This window comes from Prunus avium, chromosome 5 (genome assembly GCF_965620075.1).
Source record: "Prunus avium chromosome 5, drPruAviu1.hap1.1, whole genome shotgun sequence".
Classification (NCBI taxonomy): Eukaryota; Viridiplantae; Streptophyta; class Magnoliopsida; order Rosales; family Rosaceae; genus Prunus; species Prunus avium.
In genome coordinates, this window is record NC_142288.1 from 22054283 (window position 1) to 22072444 (window position 18162).

Here is an 18162-nt window from a genome sequence, read left to right on the forward strand (position 1 = left end):
TTCAAAGCTGCTTTCAAAAGAAGCAGAGATGAACATTTAATGAATTTTTTTAATTCCCAAAATACCATCATTCTTTTTAAAAAATGACACCACCTCCACTTCCACATCCACATCCAACTCCACCACTTGCACCACCACATTCACTACCTCCACAACCACCGCCACCACCACCACCACCACCACCACCACATCCTCCTCCTCCTCATCCTCCACCACCACCACCACAACCACCACCTCCTCCACAACCTCCTCCTTCACCCCGACCTCCACCTCCACCTCCACAACAACCACCACCACCACCACCACCACCACCACACCCTCCTCCTCCTCATCCTTCGCCACCACCACCTCATCCACCACCTCCACCACCACCACCTCCTCCTCCAAAACCTCCAAATCCACCACCACCTCCACAACCAACACCACCACCACCACCACCTCCACAACCGCCATCCCCACCACCACCAACTTCCCCTTCATCACCACCACCACCTCCACTCCATCACTACAACTACCACCACATGATTAGTACATAACACTTTTAACATCATGTCTATTTTAGTCATTATTCACAGTTACAACAATTTTATATTAAAATTTACCAAACGTTTTTTACACTGCTTTTTGTACTAACAACACTTTAAAAATATTATTTACCAAACATGGAGCTGCTTTACTTTACAGCTAATTATTTTCAAAGCACAGCAGAAGCAACTTCTTTTAAAAGTGACAGCAATCCCAAACTGGACCTAAGGCTGACAAGGGTCACCTGACCTGCCAATGATAACTTCCTTGTAATAGTGTTCTGCTTTCAGCATTTTACCCATTTTTTCTGACCAACTTGAGGCATAAAGAAGCCAATTTTCATAGTTTTCTATTCCACCAACTTTAAAAACTACATCTTTAACAAAAATAAATTCTTTAATGTTTTCTTATACTAATTTTGATGTAGTTGATATATCGATGATTACTTTGATGTTCAAATGGTTAGAATTGGAACACAATATTATTTCTGAAGTATAATCTTTATATGAATTAGAATTATTTTGTGACAATTATGGAGAAATACAAGAAAGGTAATGGTACGGAAAATTGTAACGAGTTTAATTATCTCTAATTTTATCGTAAATTACACATTTTCTGACTTACTATTGATCTTAAGTTTTACTAATTAAAATGGTGACTATTTCTAATTGAATTGGTATAAATAAAGTTTTATTGAACTAATACATTATCGGCCTCATTATGTCATCTAAACGTTAGCACAATTGGTGTTAAATTTCTATACTTCTTATAGGAAGATGATTTAGGATGTGGTCTTCATCCATTTTGGTGGCTTAGGAAGGCCAATGGCCAAGGCAACCACAATTGCTTTTTGACTTTTAATTTTTTAAGATGCTAAAAGTTTTCCTTCAAAGTAATTTTACATAAGAATAGACTTATCATTTTAAAATAGAGTTATTTATATTAGGGTTAATTACTGTAGACGTCCGTGAATTATGGCCCCAGTTGCAATTGGGTCCGCGAACTAATTTTTGTGGCAAAGACATACTTTAATTAGACAATCAGTTGCAATTAGGTCCTACCGTCCAACTCTGTCAATTTGTCCGTCAAAATGAGGGTAAAAACGTCCTTTCAAGTCTGAAGACTCTCCTTCGAATCTGAACACTCGCCTTAAACCCTTTGCTTCGACCCCCAAATGAAGAACTGAAGAACTGAGATGATAATGGGCAGAAACCTGGGCACCATGCCATTTGGGGATTTCTACCACTATCCAGAGTATGTAAGCCCTGTTGAGCCCAATATTACTGATACTACTGAAGTACTCTGGAAGCTCTCGAGTTTTGGGTTCAGCCTACTATCACCCAACGACCAGCAAAACCAGATTGAAGAAATCCCTGGAGTACTTTCTGCCGCCGGAGTTGCTGATGTCAAAAGACTTGAAGGGGAAATGGAGGAGGATTTGAGAAGCAAAAAAATTCGCTGAGCTGTTTAATATCCCAACCCCCACCTCCTAAACCCATCTCAATCTTCATTTATAAAGTCCAGAAAATCAATTACCCAACAAATATCAAACTTGAAATTTCAATACCCACATCAAATCTCAGCCCCAAATAGCTGAAACTTTATACTTTCAACCAAATCAAATACACCCAGCATGGCTACAATTTCAGATCTCAAATAACCATAATTTCAAGCCACGAAGAAAACCCAGAAACAAAATAAATCTAGAAAACACAAGGGTCAAGAGAAAACAAACAGCCATCAAAGAAGAAGAAAGATATGATTCGATCCGATTCGCTCGGGCGTCAAGCTTTCTCTTTGATTGATTGATTTCTCACTACACTTGTACATATAATGATCTGCAATTTCTGTTGCTGTTGTTGTTGGTCTTCCTCTGTGTTTTGAGGGGGTGGGATAAGGAAGGTGGAATAGGTTGCGAGAGAGAGGGAGAGACAGAGTGAAACAGAGAGGGATTTTTATTTTTATTTTTTATTTGTAAGTTTATTTATTTATTGGGTTAATTACTGTAGACGTTTGTAGTTGGGGGTGTAGGTGGGTATGGGTGGTTATGGATGATGGTGCGGTGGTTGGTTGCAGAGAGAGGAGAAAGAAAGGAGGAAGATGAGGGCATTCTTTGGGGATAGGGATGGTGAATGGGGGTGGGAGAAACGGGGATGGTGAATGGGGGTGGGAGAAACGGGGATGGTGGCTGGGTTGTTTTTTTTTTTTATTTAATTTTTTTTTATTTATATAAAAAAAACTTTTTAATTTTCTTTAACTTAAAAACTTATTAGTCAAAGGGATGGTGAGGGAAAGCATGAGGTGGATTTGGACAAAATGACGAAAAGTCGAAAATACCCTGAACAACAAGAGCACGTGACACTCACATGGTCAATTTCTACGGATTCTGTTACGGCAGGACCTAATTGCACCTTATTGTCTAATTAAAGGACTAAATTGCCACGAAATTTAGTTCACGGACCCAATTGCAACTAGCTCTATAGTTCACGGACGTCTACAGTAATTAACCCTTTTATATTAACACCCCCTAAAGTTTCGAAAATTACACAAACACTCCTTAAGGTTTCAAATTGTTTTTACAAAACTCCTTTTCATTGATTGTTCATCCAAAAAGTGAAGAAAATTTATGCTAATGACAAAATTAACCCTCAATGAATGTATGTGCAATCTCAAAGACTAACTTTGTCATTTGGATAATTTTTTATTATATAAAATCATCAAACTTTGGATGAAAAATCAATGCAAAAGGGTTTCATGAAAATTATTTAAAACTTCGGGGAATGTTCGTGTAATTTATGATACCTTTGGGGATTTTGTGAAAATGTCGAAAATCTCAAGGAATGGTGTAAATAAATCTTAAAAAAATATATTGAATAGTGTTGGGAAAATAAGAATGGGGTGAGAATAATGCTACACACTGAATTTGGTCACCATAATACCATATTGTCCTTGTGTCATATTAATTTATCTTTCCATATTCATTGTACCCTTCCTTAGACTTTTTGTGTCCTATTAATTCTTTTAGTTCATTATTCATATCCAAATAGTTATAGATTGTGTCACTAATTAGGAAAACAAAATCCATTTAGATTGTGTGTGTCACCTAATAATGGTATGAATTTTGGTAGTTATTGCAAACATGCATAATTGCATATGCAAGATTTAATGAGGGTTTATGGTTTTCAAGTTCACATGACGTGTTTAGTGTTCACAACTTGATCATTTTTAAAAATGATTGAATTTTGAGAAATTACTTGTACGATTGTGAGAAACTTTTTAAGTGAGATTATCATACGTACGGATGGCCGACTAGGTTAAATATTTCATAAACTTATAAAGAGCATCTCATGTCCATGTGGCAATTTAACATATTGATTGAAGATGCTCTACTATAACATTAATAAATAAACAAATGTTTTAACGTTGGCGCCGATATTTTAATCGAAAAAAATAACCAATGCGATTATCGGAGGGCAACGATGCAAGCATTTGGTCATGATATTTAATTTAATTTTTCTTTAAATCTTTATGGGGTAAGAAAAGTAGATAAATAATGTCGTATTAATGACAAGAGCAAAACATTAAAATTTATGCAAAATAAATACATGAAAATTGTAATGAAGTGGTGATCCCATTAGCATTCCTTCCATGATCTTGTCGTATGCAGCTCATTTTGCACCACACGCGTCAAGCACTAGACTGATTAAGGACTTTACACGGCAGTGCGTTTTACTGTTTACATCGAATCAAATTCAACAATCATGATGCTTACATGCATTCTTTAAGCACACAAAATATGCATATAATTCATGCAAAAATTGTTGGAATTTTTGTAAGTATTTCAAAATACAAAAATATTTTATTAATTATTTTATGTTGAACTTATATTTCCAGATTTTTGAGTGGTTTGATTACTTCTTTAAAACAGCAATTATTTTCTATATTTATAAAATCTATGACCTGATACTTTTATATTAATTGTTAGCTTTGTCGGTTTTGATATCTCCTCTTTGGTTTTAATTGAGTTATTACCGTTACTTAATATTTCAATTTATTTTATCATTTAAATAAGTTAAATGTATTTGGTTTACAATAGTTGGTGAATGTTTTGATTCCAATCTTTATTGCGTGAGTTAATTGCTTAGTTGGGATCAAATTTTGTTCTTAACGTGCAAGTGTTTTATGTGGTTTAATTGCTTGGTTAAAAAACCCAACGTTCACTTGGAGTTGGTAATCTCCAATATAATAAACCATTCGAGCTATGTGTTAAAAAGGAGAAGAGAAATTAGATAGACACATTTTTCTTCATTATTTTCTCCTCCACATTCTTGAGTTTGTGTTCCAATTTGTTTTCTTTTATCTTGGGAAAGATTCAAGTGTTCATCTGACCCAAGTATTGTGAGTGTACGCTTATGAGGGTCATAGGTTGTTGTATCCTGGAGAGTAGGGCGCCATACAACCTTGCTACACCAAGACATTGTCTCCGAGGGGCGAAATCTACTCTTAAGGACAGTGACTACACGCCTCAACCTAAAACTATTAAGTATCAATGGAGACCAACTTCTACATCCCAAAAGATAAGTATTTTACTGTCATTTTCATTGATTTTATTTAATCTACTCTATCAATGTAAATTACAAGTTTCTAATAATTATTTCATATAATGTTTTGCAGGAAAAGTAGCATCCATAAACCAAATTCTCCAACAAAAATCACTATAAAATTACACTAACAATATATGATATATCTGCATCATCTATGAATCTATGGTTATGGAAGTTGTGTATTGATATCGTGTTTCTGTATATTTTATGCAACATGATTATTCAATCCAATTTTATGACTTTCTCATTAAATCATCTTGGGGTGTTTTGTAAATGTCATGGTAAATATCTTGATGTGTATGTTAAAGAAGTTAAATATTTTTTTAAAAAAATTTTTGGGAGGAAAAAGTTAAAGATTATTCTTTAATACTTTTATGTTACCCCTACTTCTTATATTTATATTAGTAATCAGGATTGTTCTTGTTGAATTCATGTGAGCGAGAAAGAAAGAAGTATTTGGCGGAAGTTCTTTTAAATTTTTTATGTTAAAATGGAATTTAAAAGTTAAATATGTCTATTCAGGGGAATGTGAGAGGTCAGTCAACCGGCAATAGATAAAGCGGGTAACCGGCTTCTCACATCCCAGAAAACAAAATTCAGCTCCTAAAGTTTAATACAATAATGTTATAGGTTAGTTGATGGGGTTGACCTAATGGTAAGGGCGGCCTTGGATCTATATATACACACACATACTTAATAATTTTTAAATATGATTGCATAGGTTATCACGTCATTTTAACGAATAAATCACAAAATATTTGTGTTTGATACACATTTTGTGGCATGTTTAAATGTGGTTGGCTAGCTTAGCAAATGGCAAGCCAAGTATGCATTTCACTCTGTTAGTCTGTTTTGCAACAAAATGGGAACTGCCTCTTTTATAATGACAAGCTGACGCAGAACCTGAAGGCCAATCTAACTGTCAAATTTGGTGACAATGAAGCAAAAACACTATTTGGTTTTCATTTTGTGGGTATTTTCCTTCTCTTTGTTCTTGCAGCTTGGAGAGCAAAATGCTGATTGAATGCATTTCCAGACATAATAAATTCATGTCCACGATGAAGTCTTAGAATTTATGGTAAATGTTGGGGCCTCGTGGAAAATAACCAAGCAATTCATGTTGCAATTGATGCTCCCTTTCCATTCTTAAAGCGTTTTTAGAAGGTAACATATTCTGTTCTGTTATACTTGGTAAGTGTTGCAACATCGACACCTTATTAGGTATCCGGCAGACAATTCCTGACCGTTGATGCATGTGGACCGACAATGAGAATGTCAGAGACGAAATCACATATCTGAAATATGAAAAAGAAAATTATCACAGCATTTAGTCCCCATATGCTCATTTTTCCTGAAATATGAAAATAAAAGTATCACAGCATTTTAGTGCCCCTATGCTCAACTTTAGAAAGAAAAAAAAACCGAAAACGTCAACAACTATGTGCCTCTTTCATGTTTCCCTATCTACTTAAAGATGTATGATTATATCCCAAAGGTTACAGAACCTGGTATTAGATACAATATTCACGATTCAGCCATCCAAAACAGTAGTATAGTTCTCTAAAATGACAACTGAAGACCCTTGTTGAGTACCAACAGAATTCGTCAGCGCATTCCACAACTTCTACCTTCTGGCCTCATCATGAACTCCACCAGGTCCGATTCCACCACGGCGTGCACTCCTCAAAATTGCATCACCATTTAAAGTTGTATAAGTTAACGCAGCGGTTCAAGCCCCCAGTATGATTGTCCAACTCCTAGACAGCATTTTTTATATAATCCAAATCAGTGCACTGCTGATTCTGGGAACATGCCACAAAATTGGCTGAAACTTCGACTGCATCATGCCTAAAACCATTACTAAATGATCCAAACTCTGTTTCATCATCATCACTATCAATATTTTTTGGAGTTACACGATTTTGATAACTTCTGCTTTGGACAAGAAACACATTGAAGTAATAGCTTACCAAGTTTTCCCTTGTCTTGTTACGAAACCACCTGGACGCTCTATTCCAAAAGGAAGGAGAATTTGACTTTACCAAATCCTTGAATCTTTTTTCTTCTTCAGCTGTCCACTGAAGAGAAACTTCCTCACCCATACGATCAAATCGCCAACGATAGAACAAGGAACCAAGTTCTCTCTTCAGTTTCATCCTAGCCTCAGCAATGTGAAATCTGATACATACAACAGAACCTGGAAGTCGACAGCCACACATATCCGGTCTTCCTTTGCCAGTGAGATCTGTTTCATGAAGGGAGCTGTCTTCTTCACATTGTAAGGGCCATACCCGTGTGCCTAACCATTTAATATCACTTTCAGAAGCCACGCCAGTCCATTCTGGCACATCAGCCTGAAAGAGAGTGCCTATAGAAACGTGCTTTTCATGGGGAGCATCTACAGATGGGCAAACCATTGTATTTGTGGCCAATAAATCAACTTCCACAGGTGCTTGCTCCTTAGAATTGTTATCCAACTCTTTTTTACGAGGACTTATCAAATTACTCTGAGGGACTGAACATGAACTGCAACAAGGGCACGAGCGAGATTTCACAGAATTAGGAAACCTTTCACTGCATCTTAACCTCTCTGAAGACTGGTGACCAGCAACAATATTATCTTCATACAACAATGGATGCGTCTTTAGTTTCTTCTGCAAATTAGACCATGATCTTTTTATAAAATTGGAAACTAATTTAATTTCATATATAATATTTACAGTTCCAGAAAAATCAACATTATAGGCAGCTCTCTTGATAGCTAAAAAAATGTTGGAGAATTCAAATACTCCAACTCGCAATCTTTTTTCATCATTTGTCACCAGCATCTTTTGTTATCAAGTGACCGTGCAACAACCATATAGTAATCTACTGGTTAAACTAATGACCAAGGATGTGACACATGGAAGATGCCAAGTTATCTACCTTAGAGCTTTCCTCCTCTTTTGGCTGATACCTTCTCCTTCATCTCTTTTTCCTCTTTTTGTTCTCGAGAGAAAGGAAGGGGGCAGGGGGTGAAAATGTTTACTAAGAAGTTGAGAAAGAAAATCACTTGTATCTCCTTTATTAAATTTAAAAATTAAAAGAAAACAAGCCAAACCAAATGTCTCGTAACAGACACTGACTCTATTAGTACCAACGTAGATGTTGGAACTCCTCCTATCTCCAAGATTCTTAAAGAGAGTTTCAAATCTAACTACACATTCAGAAGGATGAAAGAAAATAAAATTTGTAATAATGTACCAGGTACAAGATGGACCGCAATAAGAAGTAGAAAAGGAAGACCATAGCTAGAGAAAATTGATGAACCAGAAGTATGACCAAAGAGTTGGGATATGGCTGAGAGCTGTGAACTAAAATCTGGAAAAGTGTTTCGGTTTGTAGCTAAATTAGCATCATGGAGTTCCAGATTACTTATATTAACAGAGTCCATATCACAAACAAAGCAATGCCCTATTAATACTTCAAGGGTTCAACCAAGTGATCTAGCTGCATTGAGGTGGATGACAATGTCATATCGTGGAGGTTAACTTACTCAAGGCAGAAACAACGGGAACTCATCACAGGGGTTGTTGATTTCATAATTTCATTAATAACTTCAAATTTTAAAGATAAAAGCAACAATTCTTTTAACTTCATAGGATAACACGGTTAAGGGGAGAGGAGAGTACACTTGAAAGAGTAACCATGCCATGCATGTGAAATTTGACAAATGGATGTGGTCCAGAAGCGAAAAACCTTTAGAGAAACACACAACATAAACAAATGTACCTGCAGGAGAGATTCTTCAGTCTTTGAATCAACATTCCTTCTTAGCAGCAATGCTTCCCTTGCTCTAATTACCTGGAACCAGCACTCATCGCCCTTATGCTCCTTCCAATTAGTTGGCCCTGGTATCACTCCAATTGAAGGATCATTTGGCTGCTTTGCAATCTGAACTACCCAATTCAGCATTCCTGATAAGGATTCTCGCTTTCTTTTACGATCATTTTCTTTTTTATTGAGACTATCGAGTGATATCAAAACACCATTCTGATCATCATTACAAACTTTTTCTTCATCATCTTCTCTGCATTGGTCGGCACCTACATGCATTCCATATGCATCTTTGGTATCTGAAAGATTGAATTCAATCTTCCCATTTTCATCAGATTCAAACTGAACCGGTCCATTACCTTTGCCCTTCTGCTCAGGCCCATCCAACAACAAATCTCTAAACTCTCTCCCCAACTCCGAAGACAACAACTGAAACTCCCCATACAAACCAGACTGCCCATTTCCGGAGCTCCTACTTTTACAACTCTCCCTAAACCATTTCTCCAGCTCATTCAAATACTTGAAGTAAATCAATTTCACAGAAGCCGTTGCTCCACCATCCAAACCCAACTCGTTGGCCACAAAAGACCACAAACTGTTCTTCGAAACCCAATCATAACCACCTCTATCTCTCACCAAACAGAACAATTTGAACAAATCCACGGGCTGCCTATCATCAATCACGGCAGGGATGGGCCTAACAACACTTCTATCACCAATTTCCTTAACAAAAACAGATAGAACTTGATCAAATGTACATCTTAGCCTAACCTCATCATCATCCTCATCACAATCAACATCATCTCTTATATCAATATCACTACCAATGCAACTACCATTTTTCTGATATGCATCATTAGTTTCGACACAATCTAAAACAGACCCAGGTGTTAAAGACGACCATCCTGCCATGAACTTCGATTTGACTCTTGAAAAACCAATAAGACTATCTACTTTCAAAGATCAAATACACAAATAAATAACAGAGGGAGGCCAAACAAAATGGTATCTAATTCATTTCAATTTAGGGCATGGGGTATGAGACCCTTTGCCCTGTTCTCTCCGTAGAGTGTTTCAGAAATGTTGTTATTTACCTGAACATTTTTGGGTACTGCTTTCTTTTTGGGTTTGCCTCAAAAAGCTACCAACTTGGTAATTTACAGAGCTGCAGAGGCGACAAAGGAGACATGGGTGTGAGCAAAGGACAGCCGAGATTAACGTTGGAGCCGAGGAATTGTTGAAAATAATGAGTGGGTGACAGTACAAGCTGGACTCAAAAAATTTAGACAGCGATCAGATATAAGAAGAGAGAGGAAACAAATGTTTATGGAAAGTGGAGAAAATGAAAACTTCTTGACAAAAAACTATTCAATGAATCTATTTGTGATTTTATTTTATTTAAATATAGTGGAAATCAAAGGCTGAATCTTTTTTTAAAAAAAAATTGGCCAAAGAAAAAAGAAGGTTGATATTTCTTTTCTTTTTTACACCGTTTAAATGTCAATTTGAGAAATATATTTGTGTAAATTGGTGGATTTACGAATTATATGGATCGATCTAAAATTATCTCTCTCTTTATATCTCTGTAGCTTAACTGAAAATTAAATTTGTTTCATATTGAGTAACAATTTAATCTAATATACAACGTAAAAGGCTACTTTCGCTCTCTATTAAACTCTCATTCTTCACTTGAGGAGCGTAGGCATACTCTCGCGCTAGGATGAGGGAACATTTTACAGAGCATTCTTCGGTTGAGGAGCGTAGGCATACTCTCGTGCTAGCATGAATAACGCTTCCTTAAATCTCTCTTCTTGTTCCTTTCCAAAAAAAAAATCTCTCTTTTTTTTGCCCTTTATCTAACTAGTTTAAAGACTATTGTTAATGAAGTCTAACCTAGTGGAAAATGATTTTAACTTGCAAACCGGTAGTTAAGGTTTGAATTCCTATGACACCTTGGTAGTGTGAGAGAAACTCCCTACCTCTTATAATTTAGACTATCGCTTGTATTAAAAAAAAAACTATTGTTTTTAAGAATAAAGAATACTTTTGTTTAAAAAATTGATAAATACGTTTGAGAAAATTTGTGTATTTATTATGACTTGGCATGTGAATGTGATGTAGGAGGTTGACAAAATCATATTTAACCTCTCTAGCTCAAGCGACTTATTTATTTTTGATGAATCTTTTTATAATTTCTTTATTTTAATGAAGTGGAAGTATTTATTTATTTTTTCTTTGGATATTTTCTAAACCGTTTAAAAGGATATTATGCAAATTTGGGGGATGTAATATTGAAAATCAGTAATTTTTTTCTCAAACTAGACGAACCAGAAATTAATTTAACCAATAATAAATGAATGTTCATTTATTAATAGGATTTGGTTAAAATAAAACATGTCCTAAGATCTAGGTCATACTTTCTCCATACTAAACATAATGTTTCACTCTGATATTAATGCATATCTTGCGTGTTTGATTGAGAGAGTTAAGCAGATGGAGATGGGGCATGCATCCCACAAGAATCAAACATGTGTTATCGTCTACATTCTGACTTGAAAATTCCCACCTTCCAAAAAGAATACAAAATGACTTGAAAATTGTTAAATTTTGAACAAAGAATTAGTTAGAAATTGACTGGAGACCCAAAAAAAGGAGCCAAGGCTGTCAGAAATTGACATGGGTCATTTTATTGATTTTATTTTTCTAAGGAGATAGATGAACATTGCTAGGAACTTGTAAGTTGTATCTCGGGTGATTAAGAGTATTTATCATTACGCTCTTTTGAAATCTAAAACGCTGCTTTTACAAGTTGGGTGATTTGAGTCATAAACCTTTCTTTTTAAAAAAAATAAAATTTTTGAGCCATTTCAGTCCAGTTGATAAGTTCGGTGGCTGGCCGAGTTTTTCTTTTTATTTTTTTTTCTCCCGCCGTTACCTTTTATCATTTGATTTTTAATACCAAGGCAATGCAAATATAAAAGATGGAGTGGTAATCAATTAATAAAATTAATAAATTCCTCACTAAAACCATCAGCCCTTGTACGTGATATCTTTCCTAATGACAATGATATCTTTCCTAATGACAAATAACCTCAACTCATTAAGTTAGAATAATTCCCAGAACACGAGGCTCATCAGCACATCATCACTGTCTCCCTCTCTCTCACACACTCACGTGACTACATGAAAATGATCGGGTACATACATAAGCATGCGGTTCGAGGCCAATGCGTTTTGCATGTGTCCAGTGTTGCGTTTCACAGAAGTGCTTTTTTCAGAAGCACCACGGGGAAGCATCTAGCAAATGCAAAAGGCCCAGTAGCGTGTTTCTTCCAAGATTCCATTTTAGAATGGAACAAGAAGAGCAGAATATACTTGAAAGCCTCAATGCTGTCTTTTAAAAAGCAAAAGAGTTTAGAATCTATTTCAACTTTTTTGTCCAGCCTTGTCCACCTTCACACAACCATGCAATGCAAGCCCTTCCCAATTTCAATCCCAGAACATATTGAACTCTTTAAGTTCGAAATTCGCCGAAAAATATTGAAAACTTTAGCTAAGCACCCCGGCCTTGTTTCTTTTTTGGTTGGTAAATATGAACAAACAAACTCTGTATGCTTTTATAAAAAGGGGCAACCATATGTATTTATGTATAGTATAAATACAAGACATAACCTTTTAACATGTATAACATGAATCTACAAGTCAATCAACTTAATGAAACCTATCACCATACCCAGAGTTATATACATGAATCATCTGAAAAACCAACAAGTCCTTTTCACATGAACCTTCCATCTTCCATTACACTAATGAAGAGCACCAGCAATGAACAAGTAATTTTATGCCATTTACATGATCAATTCAAGGGAGAAAGCAAAAACCAACTGCTCACATGTGGACCGGCTCACCATGTAAAAAACAAACTATACTTGGAAAGAGAAAGAGAGAGAACAATACGTTCGCCTTTCTTGTTTGGAAACTAACTTCTCATTGTGGACAATGAATCTGACTACTACCCCCCAACTTCAGTATCTATTTAACCCATGTCATTTTATGGTTCATAGTACGATGCTCTACGATCTAAGAATGAATGCATTACAAATAGAAAATCGACCTCAATACTAATTTCACGCCAGTGTCAATTCTACTCCCTCTTCCTTTTCATTATCATTGAGTTGAAAGGAAACAAATGCACAAAGACGCTGCATTTGAATGAGCAAACTCCAGAAACAAAACCAAAAAAAGCCATATCTGTGACTGTCACTGAACAGTGAACACAGAAAAGGAGGAAAGAAAAACCTTCGTGCATTTGTAACCTCTGCTTCTCAAACCAATCTTGAATAAGGAAAGAACTTGACTTCAATTGCTGGTTGAACTAAATTGGAGGATCAAACATCATTTCCTGCATCATAAGTGAAGAAGAGCCCTCTGAATATTATGTGTGATAATGGATATCTCTTTTCATCGAATCACAACACAAAAGAAGATATTAAGCAAGGCAAACCTGATCACACACAGGACATGTGTCACTTCGTTCCATCCATTCAAGAATGCAAGCAAGGTGAAAATGATGCTCGCATTTTGTGGTAATTTTTGGATTCTGTGCATCATACTCTGCAGAGACGAAAGGAAATGGTCTAGTGACTAAATGTTTAACATCTTTATGGAAAAGGAAAACCAAGAATGCAGCTTGAATGGAAAACTTGCAGTAAGCCCACAATAATCAAATGAAGGGGATTTTTATTAAAATAAGAGTAATGGTAAAACAGAATTTTCTCCCTTATACAAGTTTAAAACAGTTGAATTAATGACTTTACCTTCCAAACAGGTGGGGCAAACATCCTCTTCCTCTGGTACTAAAGCAACAGATTCCACTGACTTCGAAAGTTCAACTTCTGACTTCTTTTCTGCCTCAAGTTCAAAATCAGTTTGGGCCTTACAGTCTGAATCCTTCAGGTCTTCACACTTAGCTGAAGCTTCTTGAGCATTTCCACCAACTGCTTCATGAACAGAATCAGAATTTGTTGTCAGCAATGCACCTTCACTCTTGTTGCCACAAATTTCTTGAGCCGCTGGTGGAGTTTGAGGATGCCCTACTACAGCCACGTCATATGGAATAGGGGTAGGAGGCGGTCTATAAGTGTCAGGTATTGATGTATCCAAATTTGTATCAACGAGAAGCCCTGTGGAGAATGCAGGGGTGACACCTTGGCGAGAAGACAATGGCACATGCTCATCCGATGACCTTGGATACTGCATACAAATTCAAGTTCACAAATATATATAGAACAATAAATGTGATAACTAAAAAGAAAAAAATCAACTTCACTTCCAACCTACTCTAATATCTAAAAGATTGAGTTCATTTATCAAGCCAATTATCAACAGCCAAATCTCCTTGATCATTCACAAGAAACAAAAAATGCCACATAAACTTTTAACAGAAAAGATGTAGCTCAACACAAAGAAATAGAAAAACAAAGAAAAGCATTTAGGATGAGGAAAAGCATTCTACTCACGTAATAGTATGTCGGTGCAGCACTCAGTTCAGTTCCTTTGGAAGAACAACAGCAGCAGCCTCCCATTGTCTTCTTTCACTTATCTCTGCTGCGGACCTAGAACTATTGGCACTTGATGCCACATATCCCCTTCAACATTTTTTTTTATAAAAAAAAAAAAGCAGAAAAAATCTGTTAGACATAACAGAACATGTGCACAGTTAGCAATAAAAAATAACAGCAGTAAGCTAATATGTTGAACATCTTATTTTGTTTGGTCTTGTGAAAAATTACGATCTCAAAACCAGTAATACAATTTCTAAGTTTTGACACCCCCCACAGCTTAAACCAGCTCTTCAAACACAAAGGGTCCCCTTCTTAAATTTTGATGAAACTAGTTCAAAGCAATCATCATTAACTGGATCATATCGTATCTTTCTAGATTTTGGAAAGTTATATAAATGGCCCAAATTCTTATAAAACTCAACCATGCTCATTAGCGAAAAACCCAGTAATCCCAACATGTTCTTATTGATATTAGCTGCATCACAAATACATGTAGCTATAAAATAAAAAGTAAAAATCAGAGAAAACCAAACTTCTCCAATACCATGAACAAAGCAGCAAAAACTACGAGCATGCATATAAAAAACGCTCAGTACGAAGAACAAAGGTATAAAACCTTACATAAATCAAGAAAACTAAGCAAAAGGGCAATCAAATACACACAAAAAACACAGCATCAAAATATTATGGAAGACAAAAGCTAAAAGCCAAAGCAGAAGATACCAATACTCAGAGGAAACAAATATGTAATCAGCTACAAAATCTCTAAACCAACGAATTAAGAAGAAAAAAAAAATCAATCGAATAGGTTTTGGAACAAAAATTCTTCGAAAATTAAAAAACAAAACAAAGAAGAAGAAGTAAATTCTAAACAGTTCGTTTTTAGCAAACTTTTTTTAATATCGGAGTTGGAAAAATTTTAGTACCTGTGGATGGAAAACGCTTCGATCGGAATTGGAATTGGAATTGGAATTTGGAATTTGGGAATTGGGAATTTGAAGGTGACTGGTGGGAGACGGTGGACTTGTAGGAGTGCGTTTGGAGGAGAGATGGCTTTTGGTTCTGTATTTGTCTGCGTTTGTGTGCACTTTCAGTGGGAAAAGAAATACTAAATTAGTAAATAGTACTGAAATTGAGAAATATAAATACTTTTCTCTTGTTTTCAAGAAAAATATTATAAAATAAAAATTATATTATGTCTTTTTCTTTTAAAAAATAAAATAAAATTATTTGTTGAAATTTGGTTTGGGTTTGTTGATTGTTGTTGAACCAAGGTGGCTCCTTCTTCCTGCTTGGGACAACCCATTTGGTTGGGCCATTGTTTTCAAGCCCACAAATATTTTTGGGCTTGACTCAGCCAGCTTATACAGGCTCACAAGCTGGTAAATCCCTAGCTTAATCTGTGGCCCTTTTTGCTCATAAAACCCATTCATTTTCTGTAAACTAACATGGCAATGGTGGCATAATCACATCATTTTCTACCTAGGATTTCATAGAAAGTAGACAGTGTCAAACAAAGTAGGGTAAATATTTAGTTATGCTTAGATACGCTCATATTCGCTCATATTTTTATTCTTCTCCAATATGGAGGTATTTATATAAGTACAATCCTAAATAAAATAGGAAATAAATCTAAATTACAATAGAAAATATATCTAAATTACAATAGGAAATAAATCTTAATTATAATTGGACTAGACAAATAGGTAAGTAACTAAAATCCTAACATAGTAAGGAACCAAAATCCTAACTAAGTAAGGACTCGCCAACACTCCCCCTCAAGTTGGGCAAAGATATTTCGCATGCCCAACTTGACAAGCAAGTCATAGAACACCATACTTGAGAAGCACCAATTGTAGAGAAGGTCTTTTTGTCAACTACGAGTGAAACAAGTGACAAACTAAAGCAAAGTTCGCAGCAAAAACACAAGAGCAAACCCTAAAAAATAGGGCACATAGCAGAACACAGAAACCCTGTGAGCACGGCAGCAGATAAGGCAGAACACAGAAGCCCTATGAACACCGCAATAGATAAGGCAGAACACAGAAGCCCTGTGAGCACGGCAGAAGATAAGGCAGATAGCAGAACACAGAAACCCTGTGAGCACGGTAGTAGATAAGGCAGAACACAGAAGCCCTGTGAGCACGGCAGAAGATAAGGCAGAACACAGAAGCCCTGTGAGCACGGCAGTAGATAAGGCAGAACACAGAAGCCCTGTGAGCACGGCAGAAGATAAGGCAGAAACCAAACCCTAAAAAATAGGGTAAGGCAAGGCAAACACACTAGCAAAGGCATGAGCAACAATACTGGCACCATAACAGGCAGGAGCAACAAGGCAGAGACATAACAGGCATCATCAACAGCAATACAAGGCATTGGCACCAGCAACAACAGAGACAACTTCTCTTCACTCCCTTTCTCCCCCTGAAGAGAAGGGGTCGATGGAGCCATATGATCAATGGTACTTGAGAAACATGCACTGACTAACACTGAGATGTAGCAGAATCAGCCATGGCAGATAGGTGGTTAAATTGCAACAAAATAGATGAGCAGCGGTGACAATAGCAAGGTAGGCAGCGATGACAGTAGCAAGGTAGACGGCGGCGGTGGCAGACTAGGATTATAAGCTAGATGTATAGTGCAACGGAAATAGGTAGTCTCTAGGGTTAGGGTAGAGATAGATCAAAACACAGTAACATCATCGGCAATGACCATAACAACGGCAACATCAACGGCAACAATAGCGGCAACGGTAACATCCACGACAGTAGTAGAGGTAACGGCAATGACAACAGCAACAACAACAGTTCTTCCATATCAACTTTAGCTAATTCACATAGACAACTTCTCTTTACTCTTCCTCTCCCCCTAAGAGAAGAGGTCGTCGGAGTCAAGAAATAAGCAACATATTCATGGGAATATGTTAAGCTAATGCGGATATGTCAATAAACATATCATTTTCACTCCCCCTCCCCCCCTTGAAGAGGAGGGGAGGAGAGCACTTAAATTGCAAGGAGAACGCAAACACAGGTCACAAGAAAACCTAGGCTCTTATACCATGTCAAACAAAGTGGGTAGAATATTTTCAGATATGCTCATATTATTCTTCTTCTCCAATAAGGAGGTATTTATACAAGTATAAATATGTGTTAACCCTAAATAAAATAGGGAATATATCTAAATTACAATAGGAAGTAAATCTCTATTACAATAAGACTAAATAATAATTGGTAAGTAACCAAAATTCTAATGAAATAAGGAACCAAAATCCTAACTAAGTAAGGACTCACCAACAGATAGTGTTGTTGGCCCCTCGAGGTTAAGATCAAGCAATTCGTCCAACCTAGGTAAGCATGACCGACCAAGTCGTTCTCCAGAACCTTCAAAGTGTACGAGACGGTTTTCGTGGTTAGCATTGCATACCTTTGAGGAATGGTCACAAGATCCTTATAATAGTGGTAGAGGATGACAATTCTTCCAGGGCTAGGGTCTAGTGGATAATTGTACTCAGTGGGTGCATCGGCCGAATTTGTCATACTTTGATACCACTTTTCAGGCAAAAGTGTTTTACTTTTTCTGATACACCATAAAAGCATTACCTATTATTACACATCTCATTCGGACAATTATTTAGCAGGCAATAGTATAATCAT

The 18162-nt window shown here is 36.4% G+C and overlaps 2 protein-coding genes across 3 annotated transcripts; both read right to left on the minus strand.

Annotated features, from left to right (window-relative positions):
• Nucleotides 1-6432: 6432 nt before the first annotated feature.
• On the minus strand, nt 6433-10294 carry LOC110762473 (AT-rich interactive domain-containing protein 2-like). Of its 2 annotated transcripts, XM_088253901.1 has the most exons (3): nt 8901-10294; nt 7100-7783; nt 6433-6886 (listed from the first exon to the last, which is right to left on the minus strand). In XM_088253901.1, exons 1-3 carry the CDS (start codon nt 9855-9857, stop codon nt 6824-6826), a joined length of 1704 nt encoding a protein of 567 aa, XP_088110027.1. In that variant the 5' UTR covers nt 9858-10294; the 3' UTR covers nt 6433-6823. The 2 variants fall into 2 exon arrangements, with proteins under 2 accessions (XP_088110027.1, XP_021820810.1); XM_021965118.2 differs by having other exon boundaries at nt 6433-7783.
• Nucleotides 10295-12538: 2244 nt separating this feature from the next.
• Nucleotides 12539-15624, minus strand: LOC110762519 (RING/U-box superfamily protein). Its single transcript, XM_021965170.2, has 5 exons — nt 15436-15624; nt 14465-14593; nt 13763-14198; nt 13450-13559; nt 12539-13347 (listed from the first exon to the last, which is right to left on the minus strand). The coding sequence occupies exons 2-5, from the start codon at nt 14528-14530 to the stop codon at nt 13321-13323; spliced, it is 639 nt and encodes a 212-aa protein (XP_021820862.1). The 5' UTR covers nt 14531-14593; nt 15436-15624; the 3' UTR covers nt 12539-13320.
• Between the last annotated feature and the right edge of the window lie 2538 nt (nt 15625-18162).